At 37.9% G+C, this 17,740-nt stretch overlaps 1 protein-coding gene across 3 annotated transcripts in view; it reads left to right on the forward strand.

Annotated features, from left to right (window-relative positions):
- The window catches only part of phtf2 (putative homeodomain transcription factor 2), a 100,828-nt gene extending 83,461 nt beyond the window's left edge, over positions 1-17,367 (forward strand). For all 3 annotated transcript variants that reach the window (XM_088644979.1, XM_088644981.1, XM_088644980.1), the window contains 7 exons: positions 1,212-1,484; positions 2,681-2,812; positions 4,289-4,375; positions 9,313-9,468; positions 12,805-12,900; positions 13,281-13,406; positions 14,488-17,367. In XM_088644979.1, the coding sequence (XP_088501105.1) occupies positions 1,212-1,484; positions 2,681-2,812; positions 4,289-4,375; positions 9,313-9,468; positions 12,805-12,900; positions 13,281-13,406; positions 14,488-14,508 (891 nt within the window). In that variant the 3' untranslated portion in view covers positions 14,509-17,367. The remainder of the gene's footprint in view (positions 1-1,211; positions 1,485-2,680; positions 2,813-4,288; positions 4,376-9,312; positions 9,469-12,804; positions 12,901-13,280; positions 13,407-14,487) is intronic.
- Positions 17,368-17,740: the final 373 nt, after the last annotated feature.

The following is a 17,740-nucleotide window of genomic DNA, read 5'->3' on the forward strand; positions in this document are numbered from 1 at the left end:
AGGGATTATGGAGTATTATAGGGCACATACTATTGTTAACATATGTTATTTTCTGGCACAGCTTGATAATGGAGTAATGACCAGACCCAAACTTAACAAGACAAACATTCATTAACAATAAATTGCACAATGTTTACACTTTAAAACTGATATTTACAATTCTAGGGGGCTCCAGAGCCTAATTTTCTACAGACATTGAATACCCAGACGTCTCCCCCTATTCAAATTAACATTAAACACCTTACTGTACAAGGCACAGAGAGGAACCTGCATCCTGTTTAAATGGATCCTAACCAGGACTGAAACTCCCTCTCTAAATGGATGCACACAAAAGAATAGAAACCAAACATTTTTAGCATGAGGATTCGGCAATCTAGGAAATCAGAATTTCCTTAAAATAAGTAAGATCACTGTCTTGTTTCTAATAACAGTCTGAGTCTGGCTTCTAAGTCTGATGAAAAAGAAAGTAAAACTCTCTCACAGCACTATCTTAAGATATCGATGATGATTCCTTTTTTTCTGACTGCTGTTGGCTTCCTGCTGTCTTTTTGTTCTGTTCTTTAACCTGCTTTGTCCTGTGACCCATCCCCCATTGAGGCTAGCATAATGACCTCACTGACAATGGTTCAGTCACTGTTGAATGTTCTAATATTAAAGGTTGACTTAATGATCTAACCATGATACAGTTTAACTTGAGTAATTTATTGGGAATGCTCTTTTGATAAACTGTATCTTTGTCAAGGCAGCTGTATAAATCCAGCAAGACTCTACCCATTATCTCAAACCTTCAGAATAAGGTAATTTAGCTGGGAAATGCATAGGTCACTGACCTTTCTGAACCAGCCACCTCCCCCAGCCTCTGTAGTAAATTAAATCTTGAATGGATAAAGGTGTCCTCAGCTGTGGCAGAGCTTTAGTCTGAAACAATTGCAATATACGAACTACTATAATGTTAATGGAAATTACAGAAAAAAACAGGTTTAGTATTTTTTTTTGCATGTTTTTTTGCTGGTATCAGCTTCAAGTGCTTATTTTGTTTAAAATGAAGAGTTTAGATTCTGTCTTTTTTATAGTCAAAATGTGAGTAAACTTAGGTGATTAAATGTCTGCTCTAGATCCAAAAAACACACTCCAGAAAGACTCCTGTGTTGTTCAGAATGTTGAAGAAGTTTATGACATTCTGATTTTTTTGCTTTGTATTTCTTTTTAAGGTTAACCTATACACTCCAGGAATAGGCTACCAGATATTTGGGAACCTAGTGTCCATAATCCTGGGACTGACACCTTTTGCCTACAGACTCTCACAGTATAAAGACTTGGAGCAGCTCACTACACTCTCTGCTAATGAACTGATTACCATTGCCTTTGGCTCCAGCTCTGATGTCTTGGTCATCTCCATGGTAACGATCAGCTTTGTGGTCAGAGCCTGCCTCATCTGGCTCTTCTTCTTCTTGTTGAGTGTCGCAGAACGCACATATAAGCAGGTTAGTGAAGGTTGTGGCTGGGATTCCTGAGCCCTTTGACTGGTTGTTCTTATACGTTATATGGTGTTTTTTAGTGATAAATAGTCATTTATGTTACTTTTTCCCATAGCAAACCAGTGCCTTGTCACCTGCAGAATGCTGTCCAAAAAGAGCCCGGTGACTCATTAAGTCCCAGTTTTTTTCAGAATGGGCGAACCCTGCCTGGACAGGGCTAAAGATTCCAAACTCCTCTGTTTGTCAATTTACAGTATAATCACCACAGGACCTCCCTCGAGTTGCAAAATGGCATGATGGAGCATTAATTTTAATTAAATATTAAATTATTAATTAAATATTATTAATAGAGAAAGCGTAAATGCTTTTGGATATTTTTAAGATTTTTAAAATTTTTAAGATTTCGCCTGAAATTTTTTCATATGTAAACAACGTTGCAATTAAAACAATAGCAGTAGCAGCTCCGTTGGTTTAATCAGTTTTTGAAGGACCTCATTGTGAAACCTGAGATGGGAATTTAAAAGTGGAAGAAATTAACACATTGTAAATCTTGTAATTAAAAATGAACATGTATATAAATTCTCAGATAAAAGAAGAGACCTTTGAGGTGATTCTGAATTTTCGATAATGCGTAAAATATGTGGCTAGGTAGACATGTTTACTTGCAAATGTATGCCAGGTGAGGGCAGTGTAATCATAGGTGATGATTACAGGATATCTTCTGACAACCCTGATCCAGATGTCAAGGGTAGTTTTTTGGAAATGGCTTTTTACACAGTTTTTTGTTACATTACTTATCTATGTTCAATACAAACTTATAACCAACACATTTATCATTACAGTCAAATCTCATAACTTACGCAGGGTACAAGTAAAAGAGCTGTAAAGAAATGTAAATAAGATTACTGTATAAGTTAAATAACTAGCTTTCATAGGCATGCTTGACAGTTTTTTCAGATACATTTTTAATTTTTGTATTTTACGGAGTCAATTGGACAAGTTGAGAGTCAACTATTAGAATTTGTTTGACATTTGCAGTACAGTATTTCATTCCATTAAGTTCTAATCACTATAAAATATTTTAAATTTATTCATAATGTAATTTTTTAGAACCTAGTGCCTCTGTATGAAATGCCAATGTCTGTGTAGTCTTAGACTGAGTAGGTGAATAGGAACCAACCTGTGATTTCCTGTTTTCATAGAGATTACTCTTTGCTAAACTCTTCGGCCATTTAACATCTGCAAGAAGAGCCAGGAAATCAGAGGTTCCTCATTTTCGTTTGAAGAAAGTACAGAACATCAAGATGTGGCTTTCTTTGCGTTCGTATCTTAAGGTAAGTTTCGTTCCTTATTTGGTCCAGCAGAATCTGCAAACGTACTATTCGGATTGACCAGTTTCAGATTCTGTGTTGCCTCCTACATTGCTACCAGAGTTCAACTGTTAAACTGGAAGAACTGTCAAAAATATATGGTTGTACAAAATAATTCGGGAAAACCTAGCTCATAATTGGTTTGCTCTGCATCACATGAATGCACTTTAGAAATAGGCCATAACATGACTTCCATATGCATAAACTGCATCACATTCTGAAAAAGACTCCAAGATCCAACATTCCAGTATTACCACATGGTACCCTGATCATGTCAGGCCTCTGGACCTAAGAAAGGCTGGGCCTGGTCAGTTCTGAGATGGGAGGCTTCCAGCGGGAAAAAAGGTTGTTGCTGTAGGTAGCAGTTACCAGTAGATACTGTAGCACTCCTCCCTTTGGATTACACTGTTCAAAAAGCCAGATGCCCCAGTGTAGTGACCTATGACATTATGCTAACGGCAGTGCCATCCTTCACACATTGGTCATTGACATAACATCATCACTAAAAATTCTATTGCATCCTTTTCAGAAGCAGGAAAATTACCACTGGTGCCCTGGAAAAATTCCACTCTGGGCATTTTTAATCTGGCCTCCCTAATGTAGCCCCATAATTCAGTTGATAAACCACTTGTTTGTCACTTCTTCCCTTGATCAGCTGTGTCACAAAGTTGCTTGTGCATTAAGGCTGCTGCATGTCACCCAGCTGCACTTCTGTGGTGGACATAGTGGATTACCTCCTTTATGTTAAGTACTTTTTTAAATCCTTTGGGATGAAAAACACTATACAATTAATCTGAGTTAATCTAATAGCTCAGAGTTTGTAGAAAGAGTAAAATGAGTGTCTGTTACAATTACTTAATTTCACACAGGATCAACCCAAGTTACTTTTTAGAATTTGGTAAAAATGGAGGCTGTCCTAAAAGCTAGAATTCAAACCCTTGTTGCTGGCAGTACGATGACATGTGTGGCCTTTGCTAGTTCACTGTGCATTTAATAGAAACAGTTAACTGGATTTCCTTCTGCATAGTCAGCTTTGCTTTTGTGACAGAGCATGAATTAAACTTTTTTTATCTGCTACATTTTTCCTCTAATCAACAAATATTTTAATACGCTATAATTAATCATGCAGAGAGGATAATTAGGATCAGAGGAACCTGTAGACACAGCAGGGGAAACAGTACTTTTTGACGGCGTTAATTTGATTTAATAGTAAGATATGAAGCATGCCTGCTGCTTCTGGAATGGAGATCACTGGAGTGGGACAAGGCAACTCCTGTTCCTTCGTGGAGAAGTTAGGCTCAGAAAGCTCTCCAGTCCCACTCTTGGGATGAATTATACTCACTGCAGGGCCTTTGGTAAAAGAACTTTATAGCAACGAGCAATTAATCTGTGCTGCCTTCTCTTTACAGCCTCTCACAGTAAGCTTTCTCTCTGTTACAGAGACGGGGCCCTCAGCGGTCTGTCGATGTGATAGTTTCTTCTGCGTTTTTGCTGACTCTCTCTGTTGTGTTTATCTGCTGCGCCCAGGTGAGTCTATTAATAAAACGCCCAATTCCAACATAAAATTTACTTTCAGGTATTGCTTTATATCTACTTCCGTTCATTCTCCTTCTTAGTTTGAGGGCTTGGGATTCATTTTTTTATCAACAGTAAAAGTTTTCCTACAGTTTATTTGCCACTGGTGATTTGAATACCCTAAAATGTTGTTTCATAGATAGATTTTAAGAATTTTAAAATTATTCTTGCTCCTGGGGCACAACTGTATCATGTCCATATTGCATTATCTTTTCAGTGCTATAAGCAAAACTGGTGACGTCTTCAAGGTATTTTGTGTTTTCCGCTGCATTTATACTTGAACAAAAGTTTGGAATTTTAAGGGCATTTTGCTTATATTTCAGAGTACCCACCCGTTTTCTACAAGTGTTTAATCCAGCTCAGTGTTGGGAATGTGTAGGGTGGCAGTGAAACAGTGGGTGCAAGGCTAGATACACCCCGGGCATGATGATCAAAGTCCAAAAAGACAATGAAGGCCACACAGAACACCACCGAGGAAAGATCAACAGTTAAAGATGTTGTGTTGATGGTATTGTGGAGCAAAGCCAAGCAAGCAGCTGTGAGCTGAGGGTGCCAGCAGTGCGTGTCGGCTTGTCCTCAGGCAGTGTTCAGAGAGGTCTGGCTGCTACAGGTCTCAAAGGAAGTATCACTGCATAGAAACCAGTGTTACAACCTCAAAATTAGTTAATGCATCTAAATGATCTAGTTTGTTTGAAAAAGAGTTCATGAATGACATGGTCTAAGGCAGTGGTTCTCAAACTTTTTGGACCAAGTACCACCCCTAATCCAACCAAAGCATCCAAGTACCACCTACAAGTCATCATTTCATAGGAACCCCAGAAATTCTCAATGACCAACATGAGCGCGCATTCACACACACTCACACATACATATAATAAATATTATAATATAAACTTTATTTGATATAGCGCCTTTAAAGGTGGCTTCTCAAACCGTTTTACAGAAAAAAAACAGTAACAACAACAAATAAAAATAATAAAAAAGCACCATTTCAGTGAGAGTGGTGATTTAGTCAAGCAAAGCAGATGTGAATTAATTTTTCGAGCCTTGATACAATTCACAACAGAATCTAACAGGTTTTAAATCGTCAGGCATTTTCTTGACGGAAAAGGTCTCGCGGTGAATGTTGCATTGCGTCCATTAATTTCTGGAGCAACCTCTAATTCGTGCAACTACACCAATATGTCGGCTTGTCATTGCTCTAGCACCGTCTGTACAAACTCCGACACATTTTATCCAGTCGATGCCATTCTCTTCGATAAATTCATTCTGAAGCTGAAATATGTGCTCTCCTGTAGTTCCTGTTGGTAGCGGTTTACAGAACAGAAAGTCCTCATGAGACGTACCCTCAAACTCGTATCTAACGTAAACGAGCAAATTGGCGAAATCGACTTCAGACTCATCTAATTGCAGTGAAAAACATCTGCTTATTTTAACGCGCTCTATCAATATACTTTTAATATCATCCGCCATATCAATAATTCTATGAGTGACCGTGTCTTTCGGGGGGGCAGCAGGTCGAGCTGTTTAGCAGCCTTTTCTCCACACATCATAGTGTGGGGCTTACCTGCTTTAGCAATCCGCAAGCTTGCATTTTTATTTCCGTATTTATTTTAAGTTTTTATTACATGCGCATGGGAGCGAAACACAGAGACGCTTGGTGTATTTTTCTCAATTTAACTTAGAACCGTTCTTAAATATTTTTCTGTTATCTATCACGCTTTTCTGTGCTCACAAGATTACCAGTGTTCGTAGCACGTATTTCTATGCATTCCTGTGTTTACAACATTGGCATTGTTCCAAAATCACGCACATTCTCCTACCTCCCCATTTGCTGGAGATAGCTTTTGTTTTAAATACAATTGGTCACTTGCATCCGTAGCACGCATTCCTATAGAGTGGTATAGAATTACATAGTAGCTCTGTGTCCACTGAAGTATTAGCGCGCACTGTATCGTAGTACGTAGGCTGCATATTTGACACGTTTTAAAATAGAAAATATGAAAACCCGTCCCGATTTTTCAGCGCACACAACAAAGTTCCAGGGTCATATGGCATACCAGCTGGCGGCGCTGCTGGTACGTGTACCACAGTTTGAGAACCACTGGTCTAAGGGTTAGGATACCTGGTTTTCACCTATGTGACTCGTGTTCAACTGCCAGTTGCGGGACTGGAGATGTCTACACTGACTGAATTTACACAGACAGGTTGACGGAACTGGACTTTCTTCACGAGAAAAGATTATGATTGAACCTGATAAAAGTATTTAAAATCCTCCAAAAGACACCAATGGAAACAGTGTTTTAATGCATTTAAAGCCAAGAATAGGAGGAACTTCTTAACCAAAAAGCTTGTGGGAGTATGAAACGGGCTACCCACCCATCCTGGGTGTATTCTGCTTTGCGCCAGCTACTTGCCAGGACAGGATCTGGTTCCCCTGTGACCCTGACTTGGGTGAAGTGGTTAGAAAATGGGTGATGTAATCACCTATGAAGAAAAGGGGTGGTAGTAAGACTTTTTGAGGATGTACCTGAAATTTTGGGGTCAGAAAATACATTGAAGGGATGCTAACTAAAGAAAAATACAGTTCCATAAGAATATGATGTAGGTTGAAAGTGATACATTTTACAGCTTGACAGTGATGCCAGATTTTTGAAAAATGGTTAAAGATAAAAGTCTGTATAGAACAATGTAATTCAGATATAAAGCAAGGCAGCATAATTCCCTATCTGTTGTCTGATACATTTCCTGCTCGTCAGCTTTGGTCTTCATTGAAGATGTGCGCCATCAAGATGTGTATCTAAACCAGTCTGAGCACTTTGGTCTGTCGGGAATCAATTTTTCCAGTGTTGTTTAGAAAACATCCCGCTGTTCTGAAGAAAAGCTGCCATCAGGTTTTAAAAAACAGTCCACTGAGGCTTGTTAGACAGTGATAGTGTTGACAGGAAGGTCAGGCAGAAAGAAAGAAAGAATTGAAGTCTGCCAGGACAACTTTTCAACAAGGTGTCTGATCCCTCTCTGTCCTGAAGGGATATTCTGTACTCAAGGGGACATTAAATGACATTTCAAGCAACTTTGTGACAATATGTGCAGTATTGCTTCACATCTGCAATATAAAAGAGTGTTGATGTGTAAAGGTTCAGCTACTGTGCATTTTTAGTGCAACCCCAAAAACACCTGAAATACCTCTCTTGAAAGTTCCTCAGGTAAACCTGCTGTACTCCTATAATGCTTGCAAGTGCAGAAGAGGATTATCTGAGATGTTAAAGGAAAGAGTCACACATCTTTCTAGTTTCATTCTAGTTCAAAACTGAAAGGCATCCTTTAAACTATAGCATGGGATTTAGTTATCACTCATCCTACAATTAATACTTTTGTTAATGTCTTTAAGTCACACACCAGTACCTTTTATTTCATTTAACAGCAGTTGATGTTGTGGTACATTTATAGTGCAGTACATTTCATGAAAGAAAAGGCCTTGCATCTTTTCCTTTTTTAATTCATTGATTTTTTATAAAGATAATTATACTCTGATTCTATAGATACTAAAAATATTCCCAAAGTTATACTAAAAGAGTAACTTTGTATTGTGAATAGAATTTTTTAAGAAAACAGAAAACAGTGTGTAGTCAACGCAATAAGCTTGCATACAGGTGTTATATTAAAAAATAAGAGCTGTAAAGATGAGGTAGATTTTCAATTGTGACAATCAACAGGTTTATATTGCTTCATGCAGTAGTGAAAATTATGTGTTGATATCAGTGTTGTTTCTCACTCAGACAGGAGATCTGAAGGTCCTCTGTGTTATAAAAGAATTGTATTACTCTTTGCTGGTGTACATTGAGTACAAATAGTGATGAGGGAGAAAATAGTTCTTTGAAGAGGTAGAGCTAAGGAATAGGAGGTTTCTTTGTTCTCTACTGTCACATCTCTTCAAGTCAAACAGCAGTGTCTTGGTGCAGACTTGTCCAGTCATCTGACCAAAATGATTTTCAATCACTGCAAACTCAGCTCAGCTGGGAGCCATTACCTTTCCTGTCTCCTTCATTTTGTATTTATAAGGCACAATGATCCATGGGAAATATTACGTCTGACCTCTTTGAGTGTTATTGGCACCATGGGGATATTTTTAAATCTTTCCGTGGGCCATTGAGTGATTATTCCTCATGTATTATGGATTTCATACAAGTCTGATAATGTGCCTGTTAACATGAGCCTCCTCCTTTTGTCTATGGAGACTACCGATTACTATACATGCATCTTTGCTGAGTCTATTTGCAGTAGATATTACATTTCGGTAGCCATAATCTCTTCTTGGTCAAAATATATAATCTGCTTCATTTTCATCCACTTTATCACATTTGTTCAAATTGAATATCTTTTGCACATGGCTGGTGTTTTTAAGCCTAAAATAGCTTGATGTTTTTATAGAGTATGAAGTATAATGTCTTGAGTGTCCTGACTGGTGTGGAAGACTAGTTTTCTGTCATGGTTTTATGATGTTTACTTTGAATAAAAAAGCTATGGTGGTATGGTGGAAAAGGGCCAAAGGTAAGAATGCTTGATGTTTTATTTTGAGGATAATTTGGATTTTCGGAAAATAAGGTGAAGAAATATTTAAAATTGGAAATCAGAAAAATTATAGCGTTAATTAAACAGCCCTTTATTAAAAACAGTTAAGTGATTAAGTCTTCTCAAGAGGCTTCAAGTGCCTAAGTCTTTTCAATATAGGACACATAGCATTTATATCAGTATTGTAAATAACAGCACTGTGAAGATAATGTGATCGTTTTCAGGGCACTGCAAAATCTGTTACACCAAGTCTTTAATGTTTTTGTCCTCAGCTTGTTGTTTTCATCATCCACCTAACCAATGACTCTCTTTTTTAGTTGCTTCACGTTCATGAAACATTCCTGGACTATCATTACAACTGGGAGCTGGTGATCTGGTGCATTTCCTTATCACTCTTTTTGCTGCGGTTTGTCACACTGGGATCTGAGACGAGTAAAAAATACAGCAATACCTCCATTCTTCTAACTGAGCAGGTACTCTTGATGGTGCATACTTTTTGCTGTTCTTACTTCTGAACAAGGTTCTTACTTTTTTTTTCTTGACTGACATCTCCCTAATGGGAATGTTACATAGTCTGCTCCCTCACTGCCACAGCCTGTGGAGACTCACTCTCTTCCAAAGACTCTCTGTGCTCACAAAGCAGAGAGTCACTTTTTATTCCCAGGGATTTCAGTTTTAATAAAAGCGCACCTCAGCAAATTTGTGATATCCATTTACTCTTAAAGAAATTAAGACTGCTGTATAAACAGTCTGTATTTTCACATTCATGCTCATAGCAGCTTCTTTCTGAATTCACATTCCTTCAAGCAGGAGAAGACCAGATATTTTGTCAACAAACATTTAGAGAAAGGATAGACTCAGTGTTTTAGATCACCAGCAGAAAACATTTAAAGCACACATGCAGACCACAATCTGGGATTAAAGTACTTTGGGGATAAAAGTGCTTTTAATGTGTAGCCTACATTGTGAGAAACAATGGTGCAAAGTATTGGATTCACACTGTTAGCTTGGTAAGTTACCAGTGTTTAAACTTCCAATTCCACATTCAATTTCTTTAAAGCTCTGCAGAAAAAATGACTAGATTTATATGATGTTTCTTTTCTTGTAGAAATTCTTTCTATAATGGTATTTTGTCTTAAACATCTGGCTATGATATCTTCATCAGATGATCCTTTTTTCTTTGCGTTCTTGGGTTCTCTCCACTATTCACATCCTGTCACCACATCTCAATCAGGAGGAGATCAGCAAGACTGAAAGGACCACATTGATGGTGCTCCTCTTCAGAAAAGCCTGTTCAGATTTGTAATGTTGCCATAGCCGGCCCAGGGACGCCAAAATGTAATGTAGTGTGCTCTCTGAAGGCACCAGTTCTGTAGGGTTTGGGCATTTACTGGGACAATTATTAATTGTAGCAGTAAATCACAAAATTGATTGTTTTGATGGCTTTAGAATCCAACCATGCGATAAAACTCAAACAACGCACACACACAGGTACTAATACACGAGGATACATTTATTAATACATAGAATATGCATATAAACCTAACAGATCTTATCGAGAGGGTTATCAGAATACAAAAGATATATATTCAATCAGTTACAAAGTGTTACACATATCAAGAGGACATACGTTCAGTATATCATTCATTAAGACCGTTTCATAAATGAACTTGGTTATAACTTCTACATTAGATACTCAAAACAAGTACATAACTCTTAGGAATTAAATTGATATCAACTGGTTGGGATAGCAATTGAATTCTCGAGCTGTAATGCATTGAAGTTGAATACTCATCCAATCTCTGGGGATTCAGATCTCCTGCGGGCTCAAAGAAACAGTTGCAGGCTGTTGCTGTCCAATCCGCGCTCTCTGGCTGTGTGCCAGGCTGTGCTGTGCGGCTTGCGACGGTGCGCTGCTGATACTCACTGACCGGCTAGTTAGTGTTGGCTTTAACTAGCAAAGTTTGTGCACAGGAGAAAAGATGACTGTGAGTCCCAGCAAGTCAGGAAGAGGACCGGTTCGTTCCTGATGAAGAGCTAGTTCTGAATAGTGATTCAGCTGTCCACAGTTCTGACCTGTTCACGAGGCCTGCTGCTGGTGCTAACCTCAGGTGGATCCTCTGGTTACTCTCTGGCAACCTCCACTCTCGACTCTTAGAACAAAGGAAAGTTCTGGCACTCGGACACACTGGCCGTTCCGTGGTTGTCCGGACTGAGTCTCAGGATGGTCAGGAGGCGCGCTGCAAGAATGTCCTGCCCTTGGGAGCCTTCTGCTCCTGGGCCGTCCTGCCCTGGAATTCTCCTTTGAATTCCCTTTAGAAAAGTCCACAGAATTCCCTCTGAATCTTACTGAATCTCTCAGGCTCTCTGTGTTGCCTGTTTTTACCTGGAGGAACTTCAGCTCGTTGATTGGCTGAAAGTTCCATGGGCATCAGAGTCCCACGTGGGTTACTCGGCCCTACCAGTCCCTGATTGGTTGATCAAGGTGAGATATGAGTCACTTACTCCTGACACTTAGGAATGCAGTCCAGATGTCCATCTGGCACTCCCTAGACAGATAGGCGCCAATGGATGACCATTGATCATGATAGCCAGGCTTAGCTAAGTGCATCCCCCTTTGGGAGCTGTCCTTTATCAAAGGAACCTTAAATCAGCTTGCATGAATAGTTTATCTGTGGCTGCACCACAGAGATGAACAGAGAAATGGGGCCTCATTTGGGAAGGCTCAGAACACTTAATTCTTTCTTATTAATAAGCCTCACCGCTACAGATTAGGCAGTGTGACGAGGGGTCACTGTCCTGTTGGGAAGTAGATATAATTCTAATAGGTCTCCAACAGGGTAAAGCATGTGCTGCTTCTAAATATCTTGATATATCTCAGCAGCCCTACAACCTTGTATTATCCAAATCTAACCAGTGCCGCAACTGCCGAGACATCCTCAAATTGTTATTGATCAATCCTGATTCTTCAATGTGATTCTTCTAAGGTGATTTCTTCAAACTGTTCTTCTTCCTGATGTCAGTATGTTCCAGAGGCTGATGTAATATTTTTGAGTCTCTGGACTAAAACACTTTACAAAACAGAAAACCATTTCCTTCATGCTCAATATTTTATTATAACTGGGTGGGAGAAGGTGTATAAGCCTTAGTCTTGTATAAAACAAGCTTTCATTTGTATATCTGAGTATTTTTATGTGTTTATGTTTATTCTAGTTTGTTTTAATGTCACACATTACCTTTGAAGATAAGCACACTGTGACAAGCCTTTCTCCAGAGTTTGTTTACTCTTTCAAACTGTCTTTAGCACTTTATACTAGTTTTTATTTTAGAGTTCACTTTCATAGCATTGTTAAAACTATTAACAAAAGGAAGAAAACCAAACCTGTCAGTTCTAGTGTTCTTGTTTGTATGAGTGAAGCATACAGTTCAGTTTAATGGTTATATAGATTTATATTTTTTCCAGACTTGTCCTCTCAAGTTACAGAGTAATTTTATCTGAGAAAAATTGTTTTATGATTGAATGATTTAGTGATTTAGTAAAGTATGCATATGCATGCACATAAGAAAGAGTATAAAATTGTACACATTTTTTAATCTAGAGCCAAATTCTGGCCTGTCACTCATATGTTAATGTCTATCAGCTTATTGTTTTCGGTTGTATTTCATGATCCTTTAATATTTTACTTTTTATATGTATTTATCAGCTATAGTTAAAATGATTTCCCATTGAATGTCCTGTAATAGAAGGTTAAATATAGTCATCAAGAGGACGTTTGCTCACTCTTGACTGGACTTTATTGTGCTCCTAGATAAACCTGTATCTGAAAATGGAGAAGAAGCCTAATAAGAAAGAAGAACTGACCTTGGTAAATAATGTGCTCAAACTGGCAACCAAATTACTAAAGGCAAGTGAAGTTGTTCACTATTTCTGGAAGAAACCCAGTGAAGAAACACACAAAATTAAACTTTCTTGCATTCTAAGTACTGCATACAGTATATTTAAAGGGGAAAAGTATAAATTTTGCTACAGGTTGTGCACAGTGTTTTGTAATCAATCAACATTTTGACTTATGTTCCTTAGGGCAGTACATTGTTTTATATGGTGAGATGTTTCTTATGGGAGGTTAGCCAGAGCCAAACTCAGCTCTGCTTAAGGGCAATTAATGATTTATATCTAAAGCACAGAGGGCCTTTGAATTTGTGTTTGTAAGGAGGTATTGATTACTTAATACCACTGGGCTTCTGTCTAGTGGAAGTATTGTTAAGAATCTCTCTTCTTTATCAGGAATTGGACACACCATTCAGACTGTATGGACTGACCATGAATCCTTTACTTTACAACATTACTCAAGTGGTTATCCTGTCTGCTGTATCAGGGGTCATTAGTGATCTCTTGGGCTTTAATCTAAAGGTGAGTTTGTTAATTGATTCCAACTCCGGTGTTCAAAGACTAACAACTGATGGTCTTGATTGCAAAGGTTCCATAATTTAAAGGTAATTCATCTGAAAAATAAACATCCTCTACAGTACATATAACTTACATTCTCAGAAGTTATCAATGGTTTAAAATAAATGCAGGTTATTTCATCAACAAACAAGTGAAAGTGACAACTCTTTCTCTTTTATTCGTACTTTTAGATGCTCAGACTGAAAGTATTGAAGTAGTTTGTTGTTTTCTCCTTGCCCTGAAAGCATTTTTAAAGTTACTTGAATATTCCAAGGATAGGATTTTTCTAATGGTCTCAGTCTTCCGCACCCATTAACGATAGTGATAGTTATAAAAATAAAACATAAAAAGATGATTGTTGACTGCATGACAGATGCATCTTATTGTAATTCATTTCTGAAACTATTGACTGCTGAGGTCATATACATGGTCCTTACAAAATTAAAGACTTTTATTTTTATTGCTTCATGGTGAAGAAAGACTCTATACAGTTCAGGCTGCTTGTTAAATTAATTAGCTTCTTCAGAGAGCTGTCAACTACTTTTAGAGTGTAATGAAAACTTTGCAATAAAAGAGCAGTGGAATTTGTTATACAGACAAATATAATCATTGATAGCATGTGTACATGGAAAAACTCGGTGGTCACTGAACAGCTTCATGCACTGCTATCCTTCTGGGTGCCCAAGCTGTGCACCAGGATGTGTCATTATTCTTTGAAAAGTGTTCTCCTGAACAGAGGTTTTTAAATGATCATAATTGCCTAGTAGGGAACGTCTACAGTACTGTAAATTATCATTTGAACATTACTGAATATTTCTGTGGACATCAATTTTTTTTACTTTGCAATTTGAGCTCTGAATCCTACAGGTTTGAGGCATCTTCACATAGAATATTGTGACAACGAAAGTCTGTCTCAGTGGTTTTGCTTTGAGCATCTTTAAATATCTAATCCCAACTCATGTGAAAGGGTAGTCAGGAGAACATAGTCACACATCTCACCTCACCTTGACATCTTTAAAGATACTATCTAATGTTTTATTCACAGCTCTGGAAGATCAAATCATGACAACAACAAGCTAAATGAATATTTCAATACCCTCCTGAAGTAAAGGAACACGTACTGATTGGAAAAGCTGCAGAAACTGACTTTGGGCTCCTTGATGATGAACTGTGGCCCATTCTAAGACATATCGAAGTGCTTACTTTTCAAACACTTGTGCAATTCAGATATTTATTTTACCCTTTCAGTGTTTGTTCTTCTCATTTGTTTTAGTAACTTGTTTTAATTGGAAAGTATTATTTTAGCTCTTTTGTTGATGGAAAGGGTGAGCAAGCAGCAGCGAAATGCCACTTTTAATTGGTTTCACTGGAATTAAAAGGGTCATTGCACTTTTGATCATTTTTGTTAAAAAAACCTAAGCAACTCTTGAGTAATCCTGCTGCATGAGTAGTGCTGAACCTGCACAAGAGTTGTGAGTTCACAATGAACTTTCAATGAGGCTGCTGTTAGGCAGGAGAATATATTTTCAGAACAAACCCAAGCCAGACAACACCAAAAACATGTTTCCTAGCAGGGTTATTCATTCATTGGCCTGCAGTGTTTTCAAATCTGCTGTGTGCAGAGGCTTCACAAAGGTGGGCATTCCAGCAATTCTAGCATAGGTTTCCAGAAATCTGTCACATTTCATTAGAAATGATCTGCACAATTTCTAGGACAGGAAGATTTGTTTGCCCGTGCCTCACAGATGTCAAAATCACATTGGTCTTATTAGAATCAGAGAACAGCATCCAGAACTGAGAAACAGCAGGAAGCAAGAACTGTTTTTGTTTCTTGCTGTAAATTAGAGTAAGTGGTCATTAAGACACCTAATGAAAGTCATCTCTCTCTGTAATTGCCACCTTCTGTTCCCCCTTGATCATTTTGCGGGTGGGTCCGTAGTCACTTTCCTGAAGCAAGATCTCCAGACCCTTGTGGAAGAAGTCTTCAGGGAATGTCAGTTGGCATACATTTTAATCTTTTTTTTATTACCAAGTGTAGATTAAGCTTAATGCGATCCACCTTTGTGGCTGTTTGTTTGGTCACAAATCTGATGTTCTCAAGATTTTCTCAGAAAAATGCACACGTCACCTCTGAGCAAAAAGTACCAGACTTGGAAACTAGCCCATTAATACATGTAAGGAAATGCAAAGAGCCGAACCAAAGATTGGAAGTCTTCAAGCCAGAAACCAATGGGCAATCATCCTTTTATGAACAAAAAATACTCTTTTGGGTCATCACAAGTGGCTCAATCACTAAAGGTGCTAACTTGAACACTGAGCATTTGAAATCTACTGTATGATCACAGGTCCAAGCCTGGGTCATATCACTAGCCAACTGTGACTAGGATACCCCAGGCACTAGCTGTCAATTGGCGGAGTGCCACTGAAGGGAGGGTGGGATTAGTAGGCCAGGGTTTCCTTCATTCTCTCGCAATCAAAATATTATTACTACTATATACAATTTAGGTTGAACCACGTTAAAACCAGTAGCAAACTACAACAAATCGCCATTTATGTGTCCGGAAGCACTCCTTCACTGTACCGATAAAGGCCGAACAGAAATGACGTTAAGTTATCAAAGTACTGTGCTCTCAGCAACACCATGATCTCTGCAGTCTCCCAGATGCTTGCAGATATGCACACTTGTCATTAAGAGACATGGACTCTCCTCCAGTCGGGCCTGGACCGTACAGTATGTTGCTGTGGTGCCTTTGATGTGATAAGACCAGAATGGCTCTAAGGGGGCGGTTCAGAATGGAATCTGCCTATATTCTCTCCTTCCACCTGCGGTTGTAGGGTTTGGAGCTCCTAGCCAAGATGTGAAAAGCACCCAAAGTATTGTTCCAAAATGGGCGAGTATAACGAAAATAATTTGTGATTCTAAAATTATAAAAAGGTGGAAGAATATCCTTTTGAGTATCTTTAGGGAAGAAAGAGGAGATTAGAATAGAAGAATACATATCTGAAAAGGTGTGTTGTACATATCGAACCCACCAAATTCAAGTACCAAGTTCACAATGGCTTGTAGATTGAAAGATGTTAGAAAGAAGAAATTGTAAATAAACAGGATTAGCCTCTCCGCTAATGTTGAAAGCTGTAATAAGAAAACTGTTACGGCAGCAGCTTGCAAACCCTTTCCTTTAGGCCTCAAGTTATGTGGCTCAGTCAAAACATACTTTTTGATGGTCAAGCTGTATTTAGAGCAATAATAGTAAGTGCTACAATGATTGAAAGTATTTTGACAGAGTATAGAAATAACTATTATTTAAGACACTGGGCTTTGCTTGGCACCAGCTGGGCATGCCTGAAAATGTGCACTTTTTAGAAAGAAAATGTTACATGTTTCAATGTTAAAGCATCTTTAAATGAGTAAGAGCTTTTTTGTAATGTGTGTGTGAGACAGTCTGTTTGAATATGACCAAAGTGCATTTCATTGGATGAGAATGTATTAGCACAGCTTTAAGAACTTTGCTTTTTATTGATAATGCTTTAAAGGAAATATGTTGCTTTTTGTTTTTTGCTTGTTTTTTAAAGCTGATCACTCATGCTTTGTAAACAATTTAATTAAAAACATTTGTAGCACTGAAGAAAGGTTCACGACATTAAAGAAGCTCAATTATTTTGTTAGTGAGAAAAAAATATTCTATGCATTGTCATTTTTTTAAAGAAGACCGCATATTTAATGTTTTAGTTGGAAGTGCTTTTGTGAGCAGATTTTATTTATAAATGTTCCAGGTTTTTATACAAATTAAGGATACATAAGTATACTTAATAAGCTACAGTGCTGTGTTCACTACACAGACTTGAACTGCTTTAATTCTCTCCACTTTATCACATGACACTGTAATTAACATAAAAATATTAAAACTGTGGCCGACAATTTCAATGTTTTGTTCCATGTTCTTTGTCATAATTACACCATGCTTTTTTTATATCGTTTTATGTGTTTGTATTCCCACTACAAACTGAAGGTGATACTGTATATGGGTTTAGCATTGCACAGCATATTATATTTTTCTTTATTCCATCTGCATTTCCTAGATGCACTACACCATTATTTATCTCAACCAGTTGGAGAAAACTAGTGAATAATTTCTGTCAATGTACATTACAGTGGATATAAGATCCTGACATGTTTATTTTCTTTCTGTAAACCAGTAGATGGCACTGAAAGTACATAAGCTAACACTATTATTTAGGAAACACTTTAGGACATCATAATATATTAATGCATTGACCTAAACAGTTATATATAAAAT

Source organism: Lepisosteus platostomus, chromosome 9 (assembly GCF_059453375.1).
Source record: "Lepisosteus platostomus isolate fLepPlt1 chromosome 9, fLepPlt1.hap1, whole genome shotgun sequence".
Taxonomy (NCBI): Eukaryota; Metazoa; Chordata; class Actinopteri; order Semionotiformes; family Lepisosteidae; genus Lepisosteus; species Lepisosteus platostomus.